This window comes from Carcharodon carcharias, chromosome 14 (genome assembly GCF_017639515.1).
Source record: "Carcharodon carcharias isolate sCarCar2 chromosome 14, sCarCar2.pri, whole genome shotgun sequence".
NCBI lineage: Eukaryota > Metazoa > Chordata > Chondrichthyes > Lamniformes > Lamnidae > Carcharodon > Carcharodon carcharias.
The window spans coordinates 142060793-142085956 of record NC_054480.1 but is presented as its reverse complement, the minus strand read 5'-3'; the positions used below and the strand labels follow the sequence as shown (position 1 = coordinate 142085956).

Here is a 25164-nt window from a genome sequence, read left to right as displayed (position 1 = left end):
TTGAATATTTTTAGGGCAGTGGTGGAGAGGTTCCTGGTAAGCAAGGGGTGATAGGTTATCGGGGCTAGGTGGCATGCAGATTTGAGGTTCCTATCAGATCTACCACGATCTTATTAAATGGTGAGCAAGCTCGAAGGGCCAAATGGCCCATCCTGCTCCTTGTTCCTTTGTTTGTATGTTTCGTTGCCCATCCGTAACTGCCCTTGAACTGAGTGGCTTGGTAGGCCATTAAGTTGAGAGTCAACCACATTTCTGAGGGTCTGGAGTCACATTTAGGCCAGACCAGTTAAGGATGGTAGATTTCCTTCCTTAAAGAACATTAGTGAACCAGATGGGTTATTACAATAATCAAGGATAGTCTCAGAAATGGTGACCACAAGACTAACATTCAATTCCAGATCTTATTAACTGAATTTAAATTCCACCAGCTACTGTGATAGAATTTGAACTTGTATCCACAGAATATTAGCTTGGTCCAGTGATATTACCACCATGCTCCCAACACCCCCTAATTTCCAATGAATCCAAAGTGCACTCCAGTTTTATGCCTCAGTGGCAAGTTGAAAGCTTGCCACTAGAAGTGTTTTCACCTGCATTATCTTTAAATGGAGGTCCTGGAGCAGAGTGCCTTTTCCAAAAGGTGAAAAAGGAAATTTAAAGTTACACACACACAACTCTTAGCAACAAATTCCATTTTAATTGAGGCTGCAAAAAGTTGCTTTATTGTTTTTATCGCTGGCTGTTCTGCAAGTCTTTTGCATGTAACATCATTAAGAGCTTGTCATTGATAAACTGCAAAATATAATTAAATAGATTAGTTAATAAGGGAGCTGGCAGCAGAAATAATTAAAAGGAAAGCTGCGAGACTGTTGAAAAAACCCAAATGATTCGTTAATATTCTTCAGGGAAGGGAACTAGACACTCCTACGCATGATTTTAGTCGAACACTATATGCCTGACTTATAATTTAGTACTTTAAAAACTGCAATTGCAACAAAGCAAGGAGAAGGCCCAGCACCATCTTAGGACAACTAGGAATGGTAATCAGTGTGGCCATACCAGGGTCACCTATATACTGGGAGTCAATATATAAATAATCATGTTTGAATCATATTTTAGTTTGACAATTTTATATTTTATCAATGTAAAACCACAGTGCATCCACAATGTTCTTATGGCTAATCCAAGGAAAAGCAGTAAATAAATATACCTGACATGCATAAATGATTGCTTCTAGTTGTAGTGCAGACAGAGAACCATTTGAAATTGTTACTTCAGGAAGGCAAAGGGTGTATCTGATGTTTGGAGGTGGCACACTTGACAAAGTACTTGTTTCAACCACTCTGTCTGGATGGCTATTTCCAATTTTAGCTGCATATGAAAATATTTTATCATAGTTATTTTCGTTTTTAAAACAATCAAACAGCGGTCAAATTCAATTTAATAGCAGGATTATTAATGGTAAGTTTCTGAGTTTGCAACAATAATTTACGTTCGTACATTTAGTAAGTTTCTGGAAGTAGAAAAATGCTAATAAAGCACAAATGCAGAACGAGGGGGTTCCAGAGATCAGGAAAATAGTTGTTAAAAGAGTGGTCATTGATGATGGTGCAGAGAACAAGGAGTTAAACTAACATTAAAAGAATGGAACAGATCGTTAGGAAAGCATGGATGGAGTTATAGGAAAGCTCAGGCAGAGTGGGGCAAAACCATGATCTTAAGGTAAGGACAATCATTTTAACATTTCTTGGGGTATGGGAAGTTAGCATGGTTCATGAAGGACAGTAATGATGGAAGTGTGCATGGCATTCCAGATGACTTATATTTTATGAAATGCGGAAGTAAGGAAGCTATTGAAAAAATCAAGTATTGAGGAAATCAGGGCATGGGTGAAGTTTTGGCAGCAGAAGGGGAGGTGGAGTGAAAACTGGCGGTTCAGCAGAAGACATTGACGGCCGATAAAGGATTAGACATGGGGTAGGAAGTTAAGCTTAGAGCTGAACAATATGTAAGGGATTCACACGTTTGGATACTATTCTTAATGGGAGTAGGGAATTTGATAAAGCTTAGTGTCTAAGAGTTTGCGGAAATCAAATTTTGATAATGTCAATATTAATTTGGAGGATTTAATGGTTCATTCAGGTCTTAATGTCAAATAAGCAATTAGAGAAAGTGACAACAGCCTTGAGGTCAATGGAAGGAGTAAGAGAGGAGGAGCTAAATGTCATCCATGTAGAAGTGGAAAAAGCTGACCCAATGTCTCTACAGGATATTGCCTAAGAGAATCATGAATAATCAAGAGCAGGGGGACAAGGATAAAGCCATTGGCTACTAAAGAGATGGATGAGGGGAGACAGGAGAAGCTGTTGGAAGCAATGTAAAAACTATGATGTGACAGATAGGAATGAAATCGTGGAACAATGCTACATAGGTAGATTAGGAAAGAGATGTTCAAAGAAGGGCAGTAGTTAACGTATAAAACTAATATCATACAACACTGTCACTAAATCACTATTTTCAGAACATCTTAATTTTATTCCTAAGAATAAATTTCATGACCTTTTCTTTCAGGGGACAGAATGGTTGGTGACAAAACATCATAACTGCAATTACTTCACAAATCTACTATGATAAATTACTCCACAGCAATTTGTCATCACATACATTTGGAAGGTACATATTCTGCATATGTTTCTGCATGTCCTAATTCTTCTGGTTCCTCATCATCAGCTTCTTCTTCCTCTTCTGGTTGTGGTGGAGTCTGTGGGAGCATCAGAAGTGTCAAGGCCACTCAAATGTGGAAAATCTAACTGTGATACTGCAAAATTTATTTTATTTACTTTCATATTAATATGTCACACTTTGAACATTTTGTTCACTGGCAGCTTTAAAGCATGAGGGACATGTGTCAAATATAACATTTGTATTATTTGTATTAACGCTCTTAAATAATATGGCTTTTTAAATTAAAAAAAAAAATCATCTCCAGGGTACGCAGGTAAGAGTGTTCAAAAAGTCTGCCATTAAAATACTGATCAGTATGACTTTCAACATTCAAATAACAAAGTCCTGTTTGGTGAGCAGTTTCGGACATGGCCTAGTGTAAGCCTAAGTTATCCCCACCAAACAGTCAAAACAGGCACTGATTTACAATGTAGATCGGAGTTTGCTGCAAACTATATCTGCAGTCACGCTGTGTCCTTCATCTTCCAGAGATGTGAAAAATGACCATGTCTATCTTCCTATGTTCTGAAATGGTTCAAATGAGTTCATTCTTTCTAGGGTAGCTTGAAACCTGGTAGTTCTAATGTGAGGAACAATCTTTGCAACAATCTGGCCAATTCTATGAAAAACAGATCACCAAGGAAAATCTAATCCAATCCCTGTTAATGGATGCCACTTACTAGGATTCTAGAAAATGTGGCAAAATATATATTTTTAGTAAACTAAAACTTCTTGAAAGGTTCACAATACCCAGTATTACACACCTGGAATTTGGATGCAAGCTACTGACAGCAAAATTACCTGAAAGGGATGAGTCGGCCCATTGTTGATTTGCAGGTGATTTGAAAATGGCAGGCCTAGCGGAAATGTACGTGCAAGCTGTGCAACACAAACAGGCAGGAATCAGTTTTGAAATAGCATACCAAAATAATAACCCAAACATACTGAAAAGCTATTTCATATACGAATTCCTTCCAAAAAATGGGATAAGCAAGATCTCCTAGGTCAATTTTGCTGGAAAAAAGGGTTTATGTGAATATCGGTTCAAAACTGGCATCAGTTTTAACTGAAATACTCTCCATGAACATATATTTTTCTAACATTCACTGCCTCAATCTCACATGAAGAAAGGTCTAGGATGAAGCAAGGTTTAGGAAAGCAGCTGGCACCTTTATAACTATATCCCAGTAAAAGCCAACTCATTCGGGAGAGAACGAGGACAACTCTATTTCTGTGAAGTTCTCTTTGGTGATTCACTCATATGTATATATATATATATATATATAATATATATATGCAACAAAAGAAAAGCATTTATATTGTAAATGGCCCCAGCTCTCTCTACTGAGAAAAGCAATGTGTAAACATCTGAAAAGCAAGCAAAGGGGAGGAACACAGGAACAAGAATAGGCCATTTAGCCCAATGAGCATGCTCCAGCATTCCATTAGATCAAGAATAATCTGCATCATAACACCATCTATATGCTATAATTGACCTAGCCTCAAAAACACTTTGGCCGAGAGAGCTCCAGATTTCCACCACCATTGTGTGAATAAGGTGCTTCCTGACATCGCCTGAACAGCCTAGCTCTAATTTTCAGTTTATACCCCCATTTTCTGGACTCTCCCATCAGAGGTAATAGTTTCTCTCTGTGTACCCTATACATTCCTTTAACCATCTTAAAAAACTCAACTAGATCACCCCTCAATCTTCTATATTCAAGGGAATGCATGACTACTGTATGTAACCTATCCTCATAATTCAACCCTTTTAGCACCCTGTATTGGGGGGAAAGGATGTAAATACCTTGAAAATGAAAATATTCTTACAAACATTAACTTCAACTGATTCAAAGTGATATAATAGTAACACATGCCACTTAATTTTTTTAGAGCATCCTACATTGTGCATTACTCTCCTTTTGAGAGTAATGCCAACTAAGTCACTCTAAAATCTCTAGCAATTCTCTCCATTAACTATTTTGCTACCAATCTTTTCTCTAGTTATCTTCCCTTACCCTCTGCCAAATGGTACAGCTCAGATTTAGAACTCACTTTGTGAAATTGCGACTTTCACTCTCCAACACTCTTCATCAATACAGCAATATGTACCACTTGAGACATCATTTAGATTTTTCACTCTTAGTAATATGCTAGGACTATGATATTTATAAATTAACAAAAAAGCCAGCTTAAGAAAGCCAATAACTAAAGACTACAGATGTGACCAAAAACCTGAGTAATAGAATCACAACAACTTGGTGCCTTTAATGTATTAAAACTTCACACTGTGCTTCATAAGAGCATTGTAAAATAACATATGACACCAAGCTACATAGGGAGAAATCAGATTGATGACCAAAAACTTAGTCAAAGAGGTAGGTTTAGAGGAGTGACTTAAAGGATGAAAGTGAGGTAGAGAGGTTATTGCAGAGTTTAAGCGTAGGAACCAAAGGTGTGGCCTCCAATGGTGGAATGATTAATATCGGGGATAGTCAAGAGGCCGCAATTAGATGACCGCAGGTATCAAAACAGAAGAAGCATGAGCATGAATAAGCCACATGGCCCCTCAAATCTGCTCCACCATTCAATATGATTATAGTTGATTTCAACTCCATTTTCCTGGCTGTTTCCTATAATCCTCGACTTCTCCCTATAGTTCAAGAATCTGTCTTATCTCAAACTTGAATATATTCAACTCCACAGCTCTCTGGGGTAGAGAATTCTAAAGACTCATGGCCATCAGAGAAGGCATAAATGGGTGACTCTTTATTATGAAACTACGTTCCTTGTTCTAGATTCCCCCATGAAGAGAAACATCTTCTCAGCACCTACTCTGTCAAGCCCCCTCAGAATCTTATGTCTTTCAATAAGGTTGCCTCTCGTTCTTCTAAATTCCAATGAGTATAGGCCCAACTTGTTTAAATGTCCCTCATAAGACAACACCTTCATCCCAGGAATCAACCTGGTGAACTTTCTCAAAACTGCCTTCAATGCAAGTATATTCACCTTCTTAAATAAAGAGGCCAAAACTGTATGCATTACTCTTGGCATGGTCTCACCAATGCCCTCTGCAGTTGCAGCAAGACTTCCATGCTTTTATATGTCATCACACTTGCAATAAAGGCTAACATTCTGTTTGCCTTGCTAATTACTTGATGTACCAGCATGCTAATCTTTTGCTTTTCATATAAGAGGTGGTGGTGGCATAGTGGTATTATCACTGGACTAGTATTCCTGAGATCCAGGGTAATGCTCTGGAGTCCTGGGTTCAAATCCCACCACAGCAAATGATGAAATTTGAATTCAATATATTAAAAAAAATCTGGAATTGATGATGACTGTGAACCAGATGGTTTACTAAGGCCCTTTAGGGAAGGAAATTCACCGTTTAGTGTCATTAGTTTGCCTGGAACTTTTTCTCTACAATGCTTGTTTTAAGTTCCTCCCTTTTGCCTCCTGATTTTCTGCTGTTACTGGGGTGCTTTTAGTATCTTCAACCAACCATGAGGATAGTTACAAAATATTTGTTCAAAGTCTGCCATTTCCTTGTTCCCCATTATTAATTCCCTAGTCTCACCCTCTGAGGGTCCAATGTTTGTTTTAGTTACTCTCTTCCTTTATATAAACTTGTAGAAGCTCTAGCTGTGTTTTTATATTTATTGCTAGTTTTCCCTCAAACTATTTTCTCCTTCTATTTATTTTCAGTCATCCTTGATTACTTCCTAAAGTTTTCCCAATTTTCTCATCTACCACTAATCTTTGCAACACTGTATGCCTTTTCTTTCAATTTGATGCCACCCTTAACTCCCTTAGTAACACGAATGGTTCATCCTTCTTGTAGAATCTTCTTTTCTCAACGGAATACATATTTGTTGAGAATTACGAAATATCTCTTTAAAAGTCACCCGCGATTATTGCAGTATCTTTCTTACAGCTCTCCATTATTACTTGACTTATAGTCTTTTGCAGAGGGCTGTGATGTTGGATGAGATTACAGAGTTAGGGAGGGGCGAGGACATGGAGAGATTAGACAACAAGGATGAGAATTTTAAAATCAAGATGTTGCTTGATCAGGAGCCAATGTGGGTCAGTGAGCACAGAAGTGATAGGTGAATAGGACTTGATGCAAGTTAAGACATAGCTGGCGGAATTTTGGATGAGTTTACGGAGGGTAGAAATGTGGGAGGCCAGAGACGTGGGAGGCCAGCCAGGAATATGGAATAGGGACCTAAAACAAAAAGGCCTGCTGTTCAAATGCAACCTTTACCCCAGTGGATGGAACCCTACATATGGCTGCACCAATGCCATTGAAACTTGCAGAAGATCTCTGGGGGCAAATAAAATAGCTGGACCATGCCCAGCAGTTAAAAACACACAGATAAAGTGCCATTTCAAGGTCTTGGATAAATTGAAGAACCTCACAGTTAAGTACAGACGGAAGGTTTACATCAAGACTTGATTTAAGGCATCGGAATGTACTTTAAATTAAAATTGTACAGTACATCAGTGTTTTACAGCTGACTACATTAATACTGAGAAAAAACACATGAGTTGACATAATGTTCTGTTATTTCTACAAACTAAATCTGATTATGGTGAATGGAAAAAGATGATCACTGTTAAAATCATTTTATTTCTTTGCAAGACTTTTAAAGGCGACAATTAGTACTTATAAGGGAAAGTACTTCCAGCATATAGTAATTACCCCACTATATTGCCTACTGTAAACGCCTACATGTAAGAAAGGCTGATCTGGAACTCCGAGAAGACTAAGATTTTTGTAATAGTAGGAAGATTTTCCTTTAAATTATAAGATCTTATCGATATTTGTATAAGGCTCTGACATGAACAATATAATTTACAAGCAAGATGCCTTTCTTTAAGGGCACATTATCTTGTAATCTTCTCATTTTCTGGTACAGCTGGGCTACATAACTCCTACAGCAAAAAGCATGGTTGGGAAATTTGCTTCCAAAGCCTCTTTAGTTGGCTTGATAGATCTCAAGGGCATAAGGGTTTCCACCACCGAGTCTTAAAAGAAATAAGTAAGAAAATTGCAGTGCACAATTGCTGAAACCTTCTATATGCAGAAACTGCAATTTTGGATTGAAAAATTGCAAGAAAGGAGGGAGAAACCAAGTAATTACGACCTGTCAGTTTGTCATCAGCTGTGAAGAAGTGAAGAATTGCTAGCATCAGAGGCAGGGCAAGGGTTTTAACCTCTAAGGATGGATGGGCTGGGGGTAGTTAGGAAGGTGAAGGGTGGAGAGGGAAAAGACTACAAGTATGAATTAGGGGCAGGTGAAGAGTGCTAGTATAACTGAGGAGGGAGAAAATTGTGTACACAGGGATAGAGATGGTTCAGTGGCACAATGCCTACATAAACTGAGGGCAACTGGAAAAGTGTTTGTTTGAACAGGGGGAAACCATGCAATGTAAACTGTGGACTGGGAAACGAGAAGATTGCCAATAGAAATTGGGAGAATGAAGAAGAGTGCCAGTGAAAAAATGCTGCAATTTTCCAGTGGCTCTGTTCATCATCTTTTGAGTCCATGAACAGTGCTGAGGCCAGTCATGAAAATTTTCTCAAGTTAGATTTGCGAGTGAACTTATGCTCTAGCTCGGGGGAAGGATTTCCTCTCCACAATAGATGTAACAAAATTCTAATCACATTCTTTCTAAACAGCATTATAGTTTTGTCCCATTTGCATATCCCATGGCTGCTGACATGCCCTACTAGTACATAGATAAAAACAAAAAAACTGCGGATGCTGGAAATCCAAAACAAAAACAGAATTACCTGGAAAAACTCAGCAGGTCTGGCAGCATCGGCGGAGAAGAAAAGAGTTGACGTTTCGAGTCCTCATGACCCTTCGACAGAACTTGAGTTCGAGTCCAGGAAAGTCCTGGACTCGAACTCAAGTTCTGTCGAAGGGTCATGAGGACTCGAAACGTCAACTCTTTTCTTCTCCGCCGATGCTGCCAGACCTGCTGAGTTTTTCCAGGTAATTCTGTTTTTGTTTTGCCCTACTAGTACTCCTCTGCAAGTTATGCCAGCCAAGCAGATCTATTTTCACTGTGCGATCAGAAACAGACCTCTCAATGAGGATATCTACGGACCTCCTCTTTGATAGGAGGTGTTCTATATCCTTCTTGGTTGAGTCCTCTAGGGAATACCATTATTCCCTTGTAACTAATAACTATTTGGAGCACCACACAATTAAGTGCTAAAATGATCAAAGGTTCGGTCAGTTCTGAATTTTCAATGTCAGTCTATCATTGTTATCAACAAACTGTGAAATATATCCAGCCATATACTTTCAACACAGACCTCTATATTGGATTGTAGGCTGCTTGAATCCCAAATACTTGGAGTAAGAACATCCAGATTAAAATCCTCAGTATCGGCAATATCAGACAGTGATGGATCAGGTGAAGAGAAAAGGGAGTTATCGTCCACACAATTGAAATCCTGAAAAACAGAGATGAAAAATCAATGAAAGTAAGGTAAATATTGTGACACTTCTTGCTGAATGCTTGAACAAGATTTTTCAAAACGTGACTGGTCTTGGTGCAACAACTTTCTGCTTCTTTATAAGGTAACACAATTGTACTGACAGGATATTATCAATAATCTAATTCCATTGGCCAAGGTTAAATGCATAAAATTATTTTGTATAACACTGGTTGTAAAATGAAAGTGTAAAGTCATGCATTTTACTTTTAAAATATAATGTTTTCTCTAGAGGTTTAGAAATATAATACTTTTCTTTTTAGTGGAATGACAAAATTAAAACACCCCTGAAGCTAACGCCTGTGTCCCAGGGAAGGAAGGAGATTGACACAACCACAAAGCTCATGGAGCCAAGGACATACAAGCTTTGAACATTGTTAATCATATGTAGACTTGAACCAATTAACAGACTGTTCAAAACTATACATGTTAACTACCTAAGGAATTATCCTTAAAATAAGATAGCCAATTTAGAAACTCATACTCTTATTGCTGCTATGGATAGTGCTCAGTATCCATTCATACTGACTTATTAGGTTACACTGAATTGCCCCTAATCTTTGCTACTCGTTTTAACTAAACCTGTCCACTAATGGTTTGCTGCTCAACTACTCAACAATGCTGAAGACACTTACGTATGTCTATTAAGCATTTGTGTATCAAAATTTAACCATAAGTTGTAATGAATAAACAATATTTAGTATATGATTTATGGTCTCTTATCTTTCTTAATGATTTGGCAACAGTTGACTTACTCAGTCAACAGTTTTAGGGTGAACTAAATTCATTTTGAGAATTACCTGGAAAAACTCAGCAGGTCTGGCAGCATCGGCGGAGAAGAAAAGAGTTGACGTTTCGAGTCCTCATGACCCTTCGACAGAACTTGAGTTCGAGTCCAGGAAAGAGCTGAAATATAAGCTGGTTTAAGGTGTGTGTGTGAGGGGCGGAGAGATAGAGAGACAGAGAGGTGGAGGGGGGGGGTGTGGTTGTAGGGACAAACAAGCAGTGATAGAAGCAGATCATCAAAAGATGTCAACGACAATAGTACAATAGAACACATAGGTGTTAAAGTTAAAGTTGATGATATTATCTAAACGAATGTGCTAATTAAGAATGGATGGTAGGGCACTCAAGGTATAGCTCTAGTGGGTTTTTTTTTATAATGGAAATAGGTGGGAAAAGGAAAATCTTTATAATTTATTGGAAAAAAAAAGGAAGGGGGAAACAGAAAGGGGGTGGGGATGGGGGAGGGAGCTCACGAAATAAAGTTGTTGAATTCAATATTCAGTCCAGAAGGCTGTAAAGTCCCTAGTCGGAAGATGAGGTGTTGTTCCTCCAGTTTGCGTTGGGCTTCACTGGAACAATGCAGCAAGCCAAGGACAGACATGTGGGCAAGAGAGCAGGGTGGAGTGTTAAAATGGCAAGCGACAGGGAGGTTTGGGTCATTCTTGTGGACAGACCGCAGGTGTTCTGCAAAGCGGTCGCCCAGTTTACGTTTGGTCTCTCCAATGTAGAGGAGACCACATTGGGAGCAACGAATGCAGTGGACTAAGTTGGGGAAAATGCAAGTGAAATGCTGCTTCACTTGAAAGGAGTGTTTGGGTCCTTGGACGGTGAGGAGAGAGGAAGTGAAGGGGCAGGTGTTGCATCTTTTGCGTGGGCATGGGGTTGTGCCATAGGAGGGGGTTGAGGAGTAGGGGGTGATGGAGGAGTGGACCAGGGTGTCCCGGAGGGAGCGATCCCTACGGAATGCCGATAAGGGGGGTGAAGGGAAGATGTGTTTGGTGGTGGCATCATGCTGGAGTTGGCGGAAATGGCGGAGGATGATCCTTTGAATGCGGAGGCCCCAGCTATGCCTGTCTCTTTATGGGGTATGTGGAACATTCCTTGTTGCAGTCCTACTCCGGCCCCCTTCCACAACTCTTTCTCCGGTACATCGATGATTACTTCGGTGCCGCTTCATGCTCTTGTCAGGACTTGGAAAAATTTATTAATTTTGCTTCCAATCTCCACCCCTCCATCATTTTCACGTGGTCCATCTCTGACACTTCCCTTCCCTTCCTTGACCTCTCTGTCTCAATCTCTGGTGATAGACTGTCCACCAATATCCATTACAAACCCACCGACTCCCACAGCTACCTCGACTACAGCTCCTCACACCCCGCTTCCTGTAAGGACTCCATCCCATTCTCTCAGTTCCTTCGCCTCCGTCGCATCTGTTCCGATGATGCTACATTCAAAAACAGTTCCTCTGACATGTCCTCCTTCTTCCTTAACCGAGGTTTTCCACCCACGGTCGTTGACAGGGCCCTCAACCGTGTCCGGCCCATCTCCCGCCATCCGCCCTCACGCCTTCTCCTCCCTCCCAGAAACATGATAGGGTCCCCCTTGTCCTCACTTATCACCCCACCAGCCTCCGCATTCAAAGGATCATCCTCCGCCATTTCTGCCAACTCCAGCATGATGCCACCACCAAACACATCTTCCCTTCACCCCCCTTATCGGCATTCCGTAGGGATCGCTCCCTCCGGGACACCCTGGTCCACTCCTCCATCACCCCCTACTCCTCAACCCCCTCCTATGGCACAACCCCATGCCCACGCAAAAGATGCAACACCTGCCCCTTCACTTCCTCTCTCCTCACCGTCCAAGGACCCAAACGCTCCTTTCAAGTGAAGCAGCATTTCACTTGCATTTCCCCCAACTTAGTCTACTGCATTCGTTGCTCCCAATGTGGTCTCCTCTACATTGGAGAGACCAAACGTAAACTGGGCGACCGCTTTGCAGAACACCTGCGGTCTGTCCGCAAGAATGACCCAAACCTCCCTGTCGCTTGCCATTTTAACACTCCACCCTGCTCTCATGCCCACATGTCTGTCCTTGGCTTGCTGCATTGTTCCAGTGAAGCCCAACGCAAACTGGAGGAACAACACCTCATCTTCCGACTAGGGACTTTACAGCCTTCTGGACTGAATATTGAATTCAACAACTTTAGGTCGTGAGGTCCCTCCCCCATCCCCACCCCCTTTCTGTTTCCCCCTTCCTTTTTTTTTTCCAATAAATTATAAAGATTTTCCTTTTCCCACCTATTTCCATTATAAAAAAAAACCCACTAGAGCTATACCTTGAGTGCCCTACCATCCATTCTTAATTAGCACATTCGTTTAGATAATATCACCAACTTTAACTTTAACACCTATGTGTTCTATTGTACTATTGTCGTTGACATCTTTTGATGATCTGCTTCTATCACTGCTTGTTTGTCCCTACAACCACACCCCCCCCTCCACCTCTCTGTCTCTCTATCTCTCCGCCCCCCACACACAGACCTTAAACCAGCTTATATTTCAGCTCTTTCCTGGACTCGAACTCAAGTTCTGTCGAAGGGTCATGAGGACTCGAAACGTCAACTCTTTTCTTCTCCGCCGATGCTGCCAGACCTGCTGAGTTTTTCCAGGTAATTCTGTTTTTGTTTTGGATTTCCAGCATCTGCAGTTTTTTTGTCTTTATAAATTCATTTTGATCCAGGTTTAAATGCAAGCAAGTCAGGCATTGTTCATCTCTACACCTACACTGGCAGTTAAAACTCCAGAAAATTCCTTATAAGGAGGTAAAGGAGAGTTAAGGGTTCCTTCGCATATGATTGTCAGGATATGCACACACAGGATGGATTAGGATCGCATTGCACGATTTTCAATTTTTAACAACCCCTCCAAACCCTTTCCTACTTGTTGCGGAAGGGGGTTACTGTTAACATTGATCCCAATATTTCTGGACAAAGTATCTGTTTTATTGCTGCAATCTACATGTTTTATATTGGGAAGCATTCCTTGGATTCAAAAATACTTATTATTTTCCTAGGCAACATTATTTTCTAATTCTCCATGTTTCTATTTGGATCCTTATGTATTCCATTTGTAGAAAATGCAGCTAGATGAATTAAAAGGGATTTTATGACAAGAAAAAGATTTATAGATAAAATTAATCTAAAGCAGCTACTTTTTTTTAAACAAGAAAGGCCCTCTTGTAGCAACAGAGGGTCATGTGCAACAATCCCACTCTAGCCTTCTTCCACCAAGGAGAAAAAGAACTCTCTTAAGTAAACTGTCCGACAAAAGCGGACCTGCTAATGCATCTGTTTACCAGACCAGTTTCTCTATTGCCTCAAGGCAGAAGCTTGGCTGAGGTAGATTTCAAAGGGAAAAATACATGTACAAAAAAAAATTGAGTAACAAGACTTAATCCAATTAACACATCAAGCTTTCAAGATGTGCATGCAATCCATCAGGTGCAATTCAAATATATTTAATACTGAAAAATACAGTGCAGCAGTGTTAACTTTTTATAGTTAGATATATTTACTTTTCTTCCTATTTCCTCTGCAAAGATATAACGTCATTACTGGATTATGGTGCTCCCATGCTTCTGCCAATGTTCCTCTGTGCTAAGCTATTAAGTAGGCTGGCATGTAATATGAAGAATTTTGCTCTGACTTTCAGTCCCCAGGAAGGTGCATCTAGTGCATCTAGCCACTGTACTGGTTCTCCTTCCACAAGAAATTACAGTGTAGGAATTGGCAACATGCCATGAAGTTCAATCTTTGCGCTGCACTAAAGTTTTTCTAATTAAGTTTTATTGACTATTTTTACTACATGTACGTAAGCTACACATTGTGATAGAATAAATAGTTTTTTTTTTCAAAAGAAAAATGACAAAAGTGAATGTTGGAATGAAAGGCTACCGCTTTGAGTACAGGACCTCATAAATTAAATCAATTCAGAAGTGTACATTTTTCCAACAGCAATAATTTAAAGTTGATTCTAATAAATCAGAACAGGCTTTAAAACCTGGCATGGTTTGATGAAATCTTAACTGTTTACAACAGATTACAGAGACAACCCTCAATATTACTCTTAATTTACTTCCTATGTCAATGAGGAGTAAAGTGTAGTTCAACATTCACAGCAACTAGAATTAGCTTTAAATAAAATCAATTCATTTTCACTTTACATTTCTGCTAAGTTGCAATAATCACAGTTGTGTATTTATCATATTTCACAGAATGTTTTGCTCGACTGACTACACTGCTAAAGCAAGCACTGAATCAATTCTTGGAAATATTTTGATTACTCTGAGGATTTTAGAGAATATGCCAGCTACTGACCAACCAACTGAAAACAAACGAGTAGACATTACTTAGGTCTTTTCCTGTTTGTCAAATACAGCAACAGGGTGAACTTCCATCAAAAAACTTCCACAGAAAACCCACATCCAATAAAATTAATGCCAAAGTATAAGTATTTACGTATTTAATAGCCGAAAGTCTCCAGAAGAAAACCATTGCTTTAGTTCCCTGATTTCTCTGTTCCATTCTATGTTTTAGAGAATTCATGTTCTTTTAAAATTAGGCAAAGCATCTGTATAGAAAAAAGGCATTGAACAAGTATAGCTCATTAATCCACATACTAATTATTTTGTTCATTATCTGATCCCAGTAATTTTACGTCTCATTCTAAATATTTTTTACTTTATCAAATTGTGTTCAAACATGGTTAATAAACTCAGGCTACTTTACTTGAAAGTGCATTTGACAGGAGCAAATTGCATTTCGGAAGAAAGGTCTGTAACTAAACCAATAACTTGGCTGTTCTTTCCACAGATGTAATCAACATGCTGTGTGTTTTCATTAGTTGTCATTTCTGTTTTCAATTTCTAGCATATGCCATATTTTGCCAATTTTTTCTTCATTTCTATATTATTAAATCAATAAGATGCAGGATGTGACACTTATTTCACCAAGCACCACCCAACCAGAAGATACTATCAATGATGTATGGTGGCTTTTCGGCCACAACAGCATTACATCTGAAAGGTACTCATTGGCTGTAAAGCACTTTGCAACAGCTGGTGGTTACTGGAGGTGCTAAATCGCAAATCATTTGTTCTTTTTTCCTATATTCTTTTCTTTCTTATATAACTGCGTCATAGAGTCTCACAAGATGATTATAGTTCATTAATTGATGAATTGGTTGGTGCTAACTGGTTCTACATTAATAATTGTAGGTATCTGAGGTTTTAACTTGAAGTGGGCATATGTGACAGGAAAACAAGAATACATGCTGGCTATAAGGCATGTATTCTCCAGTCATCTAGTAACATGAGAGAAACTTTCTAGAAATAATTTCCATATCTGAAAAGTACAAATCTTTTTTGCAAAGGAATATCATAACATTTAAGCTGGGTAGAAGGGTTTTCTTATAGTATCTGCTATTAAGCAAGATCAAAGTATTTCTAAGCAGCCGTTCACTACTGTTGTGCAAGATCTAAATATATCTTAGTATATGCATTCAACACCAATTTCAAATAATTTAGGAATGAGCTGATGGGAAACAAAACATAAAAGAACAAATTAGTTTTATACCTTTATCAGTAGGACAATTACTTATTGAAATACTAAGATTGTGAAGAGGGATGAGTGGTTGAGATAGGAATTATCCAAGCAGTGGTATTGGTTCCACCCTTCTGGGTAGGACACTGCAGTAATAAACTCAGACAGATCATTTCAGGCATTTTTATGAAAACGTTAATAAGATGTGGAGGGTAGAATCAGTGGCACAGATTGGACAATTTTTATCCCAACTAGTGGTACAGGTTCAGTTAAATGTTAATCCAGTGTAAAAACAGAAAATGCTGTAAATAGTCAGCAAGTCTGGCAGCATCTGTGGGGAGAGAAACAGTGCTATGTTTCAGGTCAATGACCTTTCATCTCAATCTAGTGTGTGTTTGATTCCCTCATCTATTCTGAAACTCAGTTTATAATATGTAGAGTCATAACTGTGTGGGAAATGATATTGTGAATAACACAGAGAATTGTGAATTTACAATGATTCTAGTCTCAGAAGAGCTTACTATAATTAAGCCACATTTTTTCACAATCATTAGTGAAATTTCATTTTTGATAGATGTTAAAAATTATAATTAGTCTAATGGTAAAACAAAAAGTTCCAAGGTGGAGAGAAGTGTGTTTGGAGCAGGGAGTGGCCATGATGTCCTTTGGACTGGAGCCAGCTGGAACTCAGGAGACAATCGAAAGTGTGAAATATATAAGCAGGAAGGGTGGGGATGCAGGCAAGTATATAATTGGTTTGTTGAAGAATCAACATGGCGTCAGGTGCTGAATTATGATGTCAATAAAAATAGAATAATCATAATTCATAACATAGTTCTAGACAATCATTAAAATAAAGTATAAAGTACTGATTTTACACTTTTGCAATGCTCTGATGCCCTCACCACCTCCACTAACAGTTCACAAAGTACAATTCCAAACAGCCACCATATGGTCAGGTATCCAACACCCGTGCAAAGGAATAGGCTTATTTATCTCAAAACAGCAGTGCAATCACTTAATCAGGATGCTCAGAACTTTGATGAACAGCATTTTTAATTCTTGAATGTCCCCTTTATCTTTTACTTGTATCTACTCAAACTATACTTTAAATATTAACATTTTGTTTTTCTTAAGAATATGTAAATACTTTAAATATGATCAGAAGATACTTTTTTTTATTCTTTCATGGGATGTGGACATCGCTGGCAAGGCCAGCATTGGTTGCCCATCACTAATTGTCCTTGGAAAGGTGATGGTGAGCTGCCTTCTTGAATTGCTGCAGTTTTTGTCAAAGCTTTTTGTCTTGCACTCATCAGGACAATTCATAGGAAATAATGTCCTGATGAGTGCAAGACGAAAAGCTTCGACAAAAAAACGTCTCTTTTTCAGCAATACTCAAGTTCTGTAACACTAAATGACTATTAATAATACACACTGCTATTTTGAGATAAATAAGTCTATTCCTTTGCAAGTGTGGTGGAGGGAGCGAATGTTTAGGTTGGTGGATGGGGTGCCGATCAAGCAGGTTACCTTGTCCTGGATGGTAAAAGCAAAATACTGCAGATGCTGTGAGAGATTATTCCATCACATTCCTGACTTGTGCCTTGTTATGATGGACAGACTTTGAGGAGTCAGAGGTGAAGTACTCACCTCAGAATTTACAGCCTCTGACATGCTGTTGTAGCCATAGTATTTATATCACTGGTCCATTTCAGTTTCTGGTCAGTGGTAATTTCCCCAATCTTGGTGTGCAGGGGACAATTTCAAAGTTTGCGGATGATACGAAGCTTGAGAGTATTGTAAACTGCAAGGAGGACAGTGTAGAACTTCAAAAGGACATAGACAAGTTGGTGGAGTGGGCAGATAGGTGGCAGATGAAGTTCAATGTGGAGAAGTGTGAGGTGATGCATTTTGGTAGGAAGACATGGATAGACAACATAAAATAAGGGGTGAAATTTTGAAGGGGGTGCAGAATCAGAAAGACCTGGGTGTATATGTGCATACATTGAAGGTGGCAGGACAGGTGGAGAGAGCAGTTAATAAAGCATATAGTATCCTGGGCTTTATTAATGGGGGCAAGGAGAAAGGAGGCTATGCTGAATTTACATAAGACACTTGTTACACCTCAGCAGGAGTACTGTGTACAGTTCTGGGTGCCACATTGTAGGAAGAATGTGAACACACTGGAGACAGTGCAGAAGAGGTTTACAAGAATGGTTCCAGGGATGAGAAACTTCAGTAACAAAGCTAGATTGGAGAGGCTGGGACTGTTCTCCTTGGAGAGAAGGTGGCTAAGAGGAGATTTGATGGAGATGTTCAAAATCATGAATGAGCTGGACAGAGTAGATAGGGAGAAGCTGTTCTCACTCATAAAAGGATCAAGAATGAGGGGGCACAGATTTAAAGTGTTTACAAAAGAAGTTCAATGTGGAGAAGTGTGAGGTGATGCATTTTGGTAGGAAGAACATGGACAGACAATATAAAACGAGGGGTGAAATTTTGACGGAGGTGCAGGAGCAGAAAGAAATGGATGTATATGTACATAGGTCATTGAAGGTGGTAGGACAGGTGGGGAGAGCAGAAAAAAACTTTTTCACACGAGTAGTATAGGTCTGGAATGCACTGCCTGGAAGTGTGGTTGAGGCAGGTTCAATCGAGGCACTCAAGAGGTAATTAGATGATTATTTGAACAGAAACAATGTGCAGGGGTATGGGGAAAGGCAGGGCAATGGCACCAGGTCATAATGCTCATTTGGAGAGCCGGCGCAGATATGATGGGCCAAACGCCTCCTTCTGTGCTGTTAAAATTCTGTGATTCTGTGATGTGGATAGTGAGGGATTCAGCAATGGTAATGCATTTGAATATCATGGGGAGATGATTAGATTCTCTCTTGTTGGAGATGGTCATTGCCTTGCACTTGCATGGCACGGATATCATTTGCCACTTATCAGCCCAAGCCTGAACGTTGTCTAGCCTTGCTGCATTTGGACTCGGACTGCTTCAACGTAGGAGGGGGTGCAAATGGTGCTGAACATTGTGTGATCATCAACAAACATCCCCATTTCTGATCTTATGATGTAGGGAAGGTCATAAAAATATAAGAAATAAGCCAGGAGTAGACCATTCGGCCCCTCAAGCCTGGTCTGCCATTCAATAAGATCATGGCTGATCATCTAGTGTTTTGATTTCCACGTTTCCATCTAACCCTGATAACCTTTGATTCCCTTGCCTAACAAGAATGTATCCACAAAAGGTGGAGAAGAGCAAAGTTGATGTTTCGAGTCCTCATGGCCCTTCAGCAGAACTAAGTAGAAATAGGAAAGGGGTAAAATATAAGCTGATTGGGGGGGGGGGGGGGGGGGGGGGGGGGGGGGGGGGGGGGGGGGGGGGGGGGGGGGGGGGGGGGGGCGTTGTTGGGACAAGCAAGCAGTGATAGGAGGAGATAACCCTCCTCCTATCACTGCTTGCTTGTTCAAACAACCCCCCCACCCCCCCCCCCCCGCCCCCCACCCCCTTAAACCAGCTTATATTTCACCCCTTTTCTATTTCTACTTAGTTCTGTTGAAGGGTCATGAGAACTCGAAACATCAAGTTTGCACTTCTCCGCCGATGCTGCCAGACCTGCTGAGTTTTTCCAGGTATTTCTGTTTTTGTTTTGGATTTCCAGCATCCGCAGTTCTTTGCTTTTGTAAGAATCTATCCACCTCTGCCGTAAAAATATTCAATGACCCAGCCTCCACCACCTTCTGAGGCAGAGAATTCCAAAGTTGCACAACCCTCAGAGAAAAAAATTCTCCTCATCTCAGTCCTAAAAGGGCGCCCCCTAATTTTAAAACAGTGGCCCCTGGTCTGTGGGGTTTCTCTTCTGTACCAGTTTGGGGCAAGTGGATGGCCCTGCTTGTGTTTCATGCAGCTCAATATCATCCATGTACATTATCTTGGTATGTTCACACGCATAGTAATAAAATGACAGAAGAACAAAGCAGCCTGAAAGCAGGAGGAGGGAAGGCAGAAGGAGAGAAACTCCATTACAGAAGAATTGCAGGCTCCGCTCCAGGCGGAAAGGACATTGAGTGGGCCCGTGTTATAAAACTGTATTTTCCATTATTAATCATAAAAACATTCAGCAGGCAGGCAAGAATATACACTATATTAAGAATCTCAAATTTCTTAATTTTAGTTTTTTTTCAAAATATGACAGTCAAAAAAAAATCACAAGCAAATTGATGGAAGATATTTTGTAATGATTTACTTTTATGATGCACTCTTTTCCAATAAATGGTTGTACACACTTTTCATTCAAGTATAATGAGCCCCTCCCTAATCCGAGGAAATCTCAAATTTCCTGCTTACTTGCATTTTTACTGGTTAAATATATACTTAGTCCATTTAATATTTTAAATTACAAATCAGGATTTGCAACTGCTACAATGGCTGTACCTAAATATGTAGTCTCCATAATATCAGATGCGCATCCCCTTGCTTAGCAGCTCGCAAGCTTTATTTCATAGTTAGCTAAGAAAATGTATTTCCTTACTCCAAGTGGATACTGCCAGATAATCCAGAATTTCTTTCAAAATAATGTGCATTTAAGTCTACTGAGCCCCCAAATGTTTACTGTACACCGAGTTTGTTTTTCTTTTCTGGCTGCTGATTTCATTATTTTGCACCACAAAAATGTCAAATGATTGGACAAGAAGTACACAATAAAACACAAATGCATTTTGTCCAAACATCTGCCAAATTTAGCAGTTGTGCAATCTTTGGGTTCACAGTGGCTACAGAGATCCTGACAGATTTCTAAATTTAAAAAAACTGCACTTTTTGTTCACAAAAACCATTCTATCATTTTTTTTAAATAATGCTTTTCATTGCTTACACCCTGCCCTGCTATAAGGAAATAGTTTCTCTCATGCTGCACTTTGCTTTATCTGTTTGTTATAACATGCCTTTAAGGGATAGCAGCATGACATCACTTGAAGGGGAGTGTCATGTGATCCAGTCTTAGCTTCACTTTTGCTCCTGAGCAGAGTGTGGACACACACACGGTGCTGCTGCTGATGTCTTCAAGTTTTCTATCCATGTATATCTGTTCTCATGTGCCTAGTCTAAATAAATGAACCCACAATGTGTTTGCACAATGCCTTATGAGCTATTGATGCCTTTGTATCATTATAACAACATGACATGGTGCTTAGCAGTGATCAAACAACATGACAGCAAAATTAAGTACAGGTACAACATGGTGGACAGCCTTAGATTGTGCTACATGGCATGAGAGGACTTCGATGTTTTGGTCATAAAACAATGTCACAGCGCTGGAGTGTGCTGAAATTGCAGCGTGGTGAGCGCACAGAAAAGCTTTGATGACACAGTGCCGAGATAGTGCTCAAATAAAGAGCTGTGATCACATCCACTCCCATGGAAGCATTCCAGAAAGATCTGCTAGGCAAGCCCAAAATATATAGCATTGAACAACTACTCAAGGATGTAAGTAAGTACCAAGCAATCCTCACAGGTTGACAAAGCTTACAAGTTCTAAGTACAACCCCAATTGTTGATGCAGTTACGAGTACACCCAAACCTAGCAAAACATGTGGAAAGTGTGGTCTTATGCATGCACCAAGGAAATGCCCAGCTTTCCAGCAATTCTGCAAGGCATGTGTCAGAAAGGGCCATTTGAAGGAGCAGTGCACTAAAGCAAAGACTGATGCAGCTATAAAGAGCCGTGCACTGATCCAAACAGACTACAAACGGGTTCCTTCAGGCATGAAGAATAACCATCACTATCCCATCAGAAATATATATGAGGTGCTGGACGAACCAAAACACGACAATGAAATGCGCGACAAGACAAAGAGCAGTGAACAAATGTTTCACACTGTCAATCTCATGGGAAACGCAGATGCTGTCCTACCATCTGAGGTGTTTGCCAAAATCCAAATTATGTCATAAGAAAATTGGCAACTATCTGCTATTGGCCAAGATTGACACAGGGGCAAGGACCAACACGTAACTTCTGCAAGTTCTAAAAGGCGCGACTTTCAGTGTACAATGGTTAACTAATTCCATGTGCAGGGTGCATAGTCCTGGAGTGCAAGTGCAATCGATTCTCCTGGGTGTCACAGATGTTCTACATCATGAGAAACTAAAGGCCCGGAAATTGTAGATCCATCGACATGCCTTGACCTCACACTAGTAACTATCTTTGGAATTAGTTAGACATCACACAGCATATCAATCTCAGAAACTACTCCTATTGCCTCAGTTTACAACCTGACATCGAAATACCTGGAATGTTGACAAAATCTGCTGTTTCAAGGGAGCTGCAATGTTATGCGTGCAGGAGAATACAAGTGCATCAACTGATCGAGTACATTTTGTACTACGCAAATGCCAGCAGCTACAAGAATGGCGAAAGATTCCACATTACAAAAACCGTGTGGCTGGCCTGATTCAAGTCAGCATGTCCACAAACACTTGAGACTATTTTGGCCTTATCAGGATGAGCTAGGCATCTCCCAGGGAATCATTTTCAAAGGCAGGCAGGTCATCGTACCAGAATCTTTGCGACTTGATGTTCTTCAACAACTTCATCACTGACACATGGGTACAGATCAGGCAGAGAGAAAATCTATTGGCTGGGTATGAAAAGTACATTGAAGTCGTTGTCAAGAAGTGCGAGGTTTGTCAAGGGCATATGCCCAGATCACAAAGAACCATTGATTCCACATGAAGGTCCTATTCATCCATGGTCCAAAATCGTATCCATTTCATATCCGTGGCACTGACTTCGCCATCACTGACTACTTTACCAAGTACCCCATTATTTGACAATTGCACAATACATCAAGCACAATTGTCATGCACATTCTAAGTGCCAATTCAAGTTTATTTGGTGTGCCTAGAGAGATCATTAAGGATAACAGTATGCAATTTATTGGTAAGCAATTTGAATGTATGAGAGAAGTGGAATATCGATCACACTACTTCTTCTCCTCCTCATTACCCTGGATCTAACAGCCTAGCTATATGATAATTCACATGGTAAAATTCCTAATTCTCAAATGTTAACAAGATCTACACATTGCAATGTTACATCTTAGAGCCACACCTTTTAAGTGCAATTGTTCCATCACCAGCAGAGCTCATGTTTGGTAGACCGGTGCATACCAATTTACCTAGTCTTACCTATTCTACTCTCAAAAAGGAGAAAGCAACTTTTAAAACTACAAGAGAAGATGACCAACGTGCACAATAAAAACACAGGTATAGAATGGCTAAGTTTACAGTTGGAACAAGTTTGCATCCAGGGTCACACAGAAGGGATGTGGCAATCAGCTGAGGTGACAAAGATTTGTTCAAAACAAAGGTTTTACGAAGTCATTACACACAAAGATGCAACAGTGAGGAGTAACTGAGGACAAATTAGATCCACTCCAGCTCCTCGATCACTGTACAGTCCTACTGCATCCAGGACAAGATCCAAAATGCAACCAGGAATAACATCCGAGAATCCCACAGGTCACTGAACAATTAAAGAAACCTCCAGTCAAGGTTACCATTACAAGATTTGGGCATATCAGCAGATTACCACTACGCTTTAGAGACTCAGATTCATCAGTTACATACGCTCATGTAATGGTAACTAAACATGAACATGTATTGTAAATAGTAATACATCTTTGGAAGGGGGAAAGTGTCTTTAAAAAGAAAGGGGGATCTTGTATTATGCCTTTAAGGGATATCAGCATGACATCACGAAGGGAAGTGTGTCATGCAATCCAGTCTTAGTTTCACTTTTGCTTCTGAGCAGAGCACAGCTCTGCTGCCGATGTCTTCAAGCTTTCTATCCATATATATCTTCTCATGTGCCTAGTCTAAATAAATGAACCCACAGCGTGTTTGCACAGTCCCTTATGAGCAATTGGTGTCTTTATATTATTGTAACAACACAACAGTGTTCTGCTCCTTCATATCTGCTTCTCTCACTCTCTTTCTCTTCCGACTTTTATTTCCTCTTTATGATTTCTTTCTCTCCTTCACATCCACTTGTTTTTCCTGCTCTTCTAGTTTCTGTTTATCTCGCCAAACTGATGTCCTGACTGCCCCTCAATCAGACATAAAAGGTCCCTTGGCACAGTTTAAAGAGGAGGACGTTCCCCCGGTAGGCTGACCAACATTAATCCCTCAATAAACGTCACTGAATCTGTTTAATTCTCATTGTGTTACTGCTGTTTGTGGGATCCTGCCATGCACAAATTGGTTGCTTTATTTCCCTACATTTCAAAGATACTTAGTTCGTTCTTTCTTCTCCCTCTTTGCTTCAAGCCTTTTTCATGCATTTGTGTTCTGACTCTTTCCTCATTTTTTTGTCTTACTTTTCAAACTCTCTTTTCCCCTTCTTTCTTTGTTGCATTTGGCAGATATATTTTCCCTCCGCTTCCTATAGCATTGGAGTTGCCATATAGAGGGGCCAGGGAATACTGCAAGAAGGTGGTGGAGCTGGACAAGTCCTGAAGTGACACAAGCCCTAGGAAGGAACAGACGGAGGAACATTAAAAGGAGCTGGACAGAATGATTTCAGAAGGAACCAGGCAAGGAGTTACTGAAATAAAAACTGATATGCCGACTCAAGAATACAAGAAATAGGAGCAAGAGCAGACTGCATAGCTCGCTGAGCTTGCTCGGCCATTCAGTACAATCACGGCTGATCTTGACTTCAACTCTATTTTCCCGCCCACTCCTCATATCACTTAATTCCCCGAGGGGCCAATAAATCTGTCTATCCCACCTTAACAGTACTCAACAATGTTGCACCTACAACTCTCTTGTGTAGAGAATTAGTTTCAACCAGGACTTTGTTTATCATCCAGGAATAAGTTGTATCAGTGCATCCAGCACAACACCTTAAACGTGTTGTGTTCTCAGAATGCTCTAACACCTCAGAGAGGTGTTCTTTCCTACTCTGTAGTTGAAACCAAAAGCAGACCACCACTCGGCACTGCCAAGATTCTGACTTTTCTGGCTAAGGTTGATCTAATTAGACTGGTCAGAAAAATGCTTTTCATATTTGAGCTGCACAGCATCTTCTCCAGGGGGAGAATTTTCCCCATGTCGGGTGGGCTGTGCAAGCCATGCGGGAGTGGACCCGATCGCCGCCTGCGGGCGGGCCAATTAAAGCCCACCCGGCCTTTGCAAGGCTGCTCAGAATGGCCGGGAGAAGAGCACATCAGAGGGGCAATGTGCATCACTCAAGTCCGGGGGGTAGGCCATCGGGGCAGACCAGGTCGGAGGGTAGGCCATCCGGGCGGGCCAGGCCGGAGGGTAGGCTATCCGGGCAGGCCAGGCCATAGGGTAGGCCATCCGGGCAGACCAGGCCGGAGGGTAGGCCATCAGGGCAGACCAGGCCGGAGGGTAGGCCATCAGGGCAGACCAGGCTGGAGGGTAGGCCATCAGGGCAGACCAGGCCGGAGGGTAGGCCATCAGGGCAGACCAGGCCAGAGGGTAGGCCATCAGGGCAGGCCAGGC

The 25164-nt window shown here is 40.5% G+C and overlaps 1 protein-coding gene across 6 annotated transcripts in view; it reads right to left on the bottom strand.

Moving 5' to 3' along the window:
• LOC121286830 (protein strawberry notch homolog 2-like) overlaps positions 1-25164 on the bottom strand; it is a 160448-nt gene that overhangs the window by 65034 nt on the left and 70250 nt on the right. For 5 of the 6 annotated variants that reach the window (XM_041203901.1, XM_041203899.1, XM_041203902.1 and 2 more), the window contains 4 exons: positions 9059-9199; positions 3526-3603; positions 2665-2761; positions 1211-1371 (listed from right to left, as the gene is read on the bottom strand). In XM_041203901.1, coding sequence (XP_041059835.1) covers positions 1211-1371; positions 2665-2761; positions 3526-3603; positions 9059-9199 — 477 coding nt within the window. The remainder of the gene's footprint in view (positions 1-1210; positions 1372-2664; positions 2762-3525; positions 3604-9058; positions 9200-25164) is intronic. The other variant, XM_041203903.1, reaches the window with a different exon arrangement.